The sequence below is a fragment of the Cololabis saira genome, chromosome 11, assembly GCF_033807715.1.
Source record: "Cololabis saira isolate AMF1-May2022 chromosome 11, fColSai1.1, whole genome shotgun sequence".
In the NCBI taxonomy this organism is placed as follows: Eukaryota; Metazoa; Chordata; class Actinopteri; order Beloniformes; family Belonidae; genus Cololabis; species Cololabis saira.
The window spans coordinates 21840837-21843370 of record NC_084597.1 but is presented as its reverse complement, the minus strand read 5'-3'; the positions used below and the strand labels follow the sequence as shown (position 1 = coordinate 21843370).

Genomic DNA, 2534 nt, shown 5'->3' with positions numbered 1-2534 from the left:
AATCTTTCTGGCAGCCGACATTTCCCTGGAATTCGTCCATTTTATTCCTGAGGGACTGGACGTTCACCAGGATCATCGAGGGCAGCGGAGCCCAGTTGAATTCAATTCAATTCAATTCAGTTTTATTTATAACAGAAGTTGTCTCTAGGATATTTCCAGAGACCCAGAACATGACCCCCCAGCAATCATTACATAAACATAACATAAACAATGTTTATGTTGAGCATACAGTTTCGTCAGCCATTGCCGGACACCTCTCTTCCGCTTTCCAAACTTTTGCGCTCCCCCAGAGTGTAGGTTGTGGACAGCTGTTGTATTGAATGTTTGACATTTGACCTGTGGAAGCATAAGTGCTGGTTGCACAACCTTTGATTGGTGTTGCCTATCTTTGAATATAGTTCATAAACATTCCTGGTCTTCAAAAAATGTTTTCTTTGTATCCACAGAAATCTGTCCAACAACATCTCTAAGATCTACATCGGAACCCAAGAGGTATGGAAGGAGAGGCCTGCAATCTTGGTGTTTCTATGGACTCCGGGAATCCATTGCTAAGAGCAGTGTTCCTTCGTCGACTGCGGCTCACGCGGCTGCTGTTGGAGGGTGGGGCTTACATCAATGAGAGTAACAGCCAAGGCCAGACACCCCTAATGGTGGCCTGCAGGACCAAACACGTCGACTCCCAGAGCGCTAGTCTGGTGAAACTTATCCAGTTTCTTCTAGAGAAAGGAGCCGATCCTAACATCCAGGACAAGGATGGGCGCTCTGTGCTGATGCACGCCTGCCGGGAGCAGGCTGGTCCGGAGGTGGTGTCTCTGCTCCTGGCCAGCGGGGCGGACCTCAGCTTGGAGGACCAGTGTGGAACGTCTGCTTTGGCCTATGCCGTCATGGCAGGAGACTGGAAGGTGCTGAAGCTGTTGCTGGACACATGCAAGGCCAAGGGGAAGGAGGTAATCATCATAACCACTGACCAGTTCCCAGCTGCAAAACTGCAAGCCATGCAGTACCTTAACATGCCTCCCATGGATCACAGTGACAAAATTACACCACCGTCTCCTGCATCTCCATCTGACATTCAGCTCATCACCTCACCTCAGAACACCTCCTCCTCTTTATGCCCCCCCAGAAGTGTCTTTTCTTTTAAAGAAGGACAAATCTGTGGCGTTAGCTCCCATCCGTGCTCCCCGTCTCGGTTAAGAGGGCTTGGACAATCCACACACAACGGACAACAGCAACCCCTGCTGAGGCTGAACTCTGAGCCTTGGTTAAAGATCCCGCCGTCCCTGCAATCCCAGCAGCCTCATGCAACTCTGAAACAGACTGAGGATGTCTCCTTGAAAGGTCCCAAACTGGATGGGGTCAGCAACACAAACTTTGACGGCTTCAGAATTTGGGAAAGTAGGTTAGCTGGGGATGAAGTTACACGGGGAGATAGAAATGCTGATCACCACAAAGATGCTCCACGAAACACACCCTTAGCAGGTATGCTATTATCCCACTCTGCATCCCACCCCAATCTGCATTCTGATGTCCTTGGTCCAGATTCAGTCACCTCTTCTTCATGTACTTCTGGCACCAAAAACCTTGGCACACAATTTCACAGCATGGCCTCATCGAGCCTCCAAAGTGTGATCCAGAGGCGGGAACTCCGTGAAGGCATCTACAGCTCCGACCCACAGCTAGCACGAGGGATCCCAAATATCCCTGAAGAACACAGAACCAGAGACCCAATTAATGCCAAGAGGTTGGCACCGTTACGCTGCGCCAGCACGCTGGGATTAAAGGAATCACTGTTAGCCAAAAACAAGAGAATCCTGCACGGATACGAATGCAGAGCCTCTGGCACCCTCTTACTGGACCGTAACCTCCAGGCCAGGCCTAGATCTCTGCCACCTCTGACCAACACACCCATCCTCAATGTCTACAGCCAGAGCTCTGGCAGCGGAAGCAGTTTCTCTGAGAGAGAGTCTGGCCAGAAGCATTTCCTCCCCTGTGCTCCACCTGGACAGCCCAAAGAAGTGACCAGAAGGATGCTGCTGAGGAGACACTCCATACAGGCCGAACAGTTCAAAACCACGGCCTGAAAAGCAATCTGGAGCGGGAAAACATTCACCTGTGTCAAAGCGTGGTTGCTGCCGCCTTGTAGTCTGTGTCGTGAAAATCACTGTGAAAAAACCAAAGAGGAAAAAACAGCTTGTGTACATAACAGCTTTTAAGTTGCGGAGACCCTGCACGCCAGGATGTGTTGTGGTGTCTAGAGCTTCAGTGTATCTTGGAGCTTGTGATTAACTACACAATAAGAAATGGACACCCCCCCCCTTGCCTACATGTACGGCAGTAAATGATCCGCTGTGGCCCTCAGCACCTTCAGTCAGTCTACACCAGAGGAGCTAAAGTCCAACACTGGCAATGGGAACTCCCATTTCCAATATGGTTTTCGTGGCATCTCCCTAATGACTGATAAACAAGCTGACTCCTGTTCGCTAAGATTCATCCTCGGACTCTTCTAGACCAGGGGTCGGCAACCCGCGGCAGCC

The 2534-nt window shown here is 50.4% G+C and overlaps 1 protein-coding gene across 1 annotated transcript; it reads left to right on the top strand.

The window, feature by feature from the left end:
• The first annotated feature begins 494 nt into the window (after positions 1 to 494).
• ankrd34ba (ankyrin repeat domain 34Ba) lies at positions 495 to 2081 on the top strand. Its single transcript, XM_061733350.1, has one exon. The coding sequence runs from the start codon at positions 495 to 497 to the stop codon at positions 2079 to 2081; it is 1587 nt and encodes a 528-aa protein (XP_061589334.1).
• Positions 2082 to 2534: the final 453 nt, after the last annotated feature.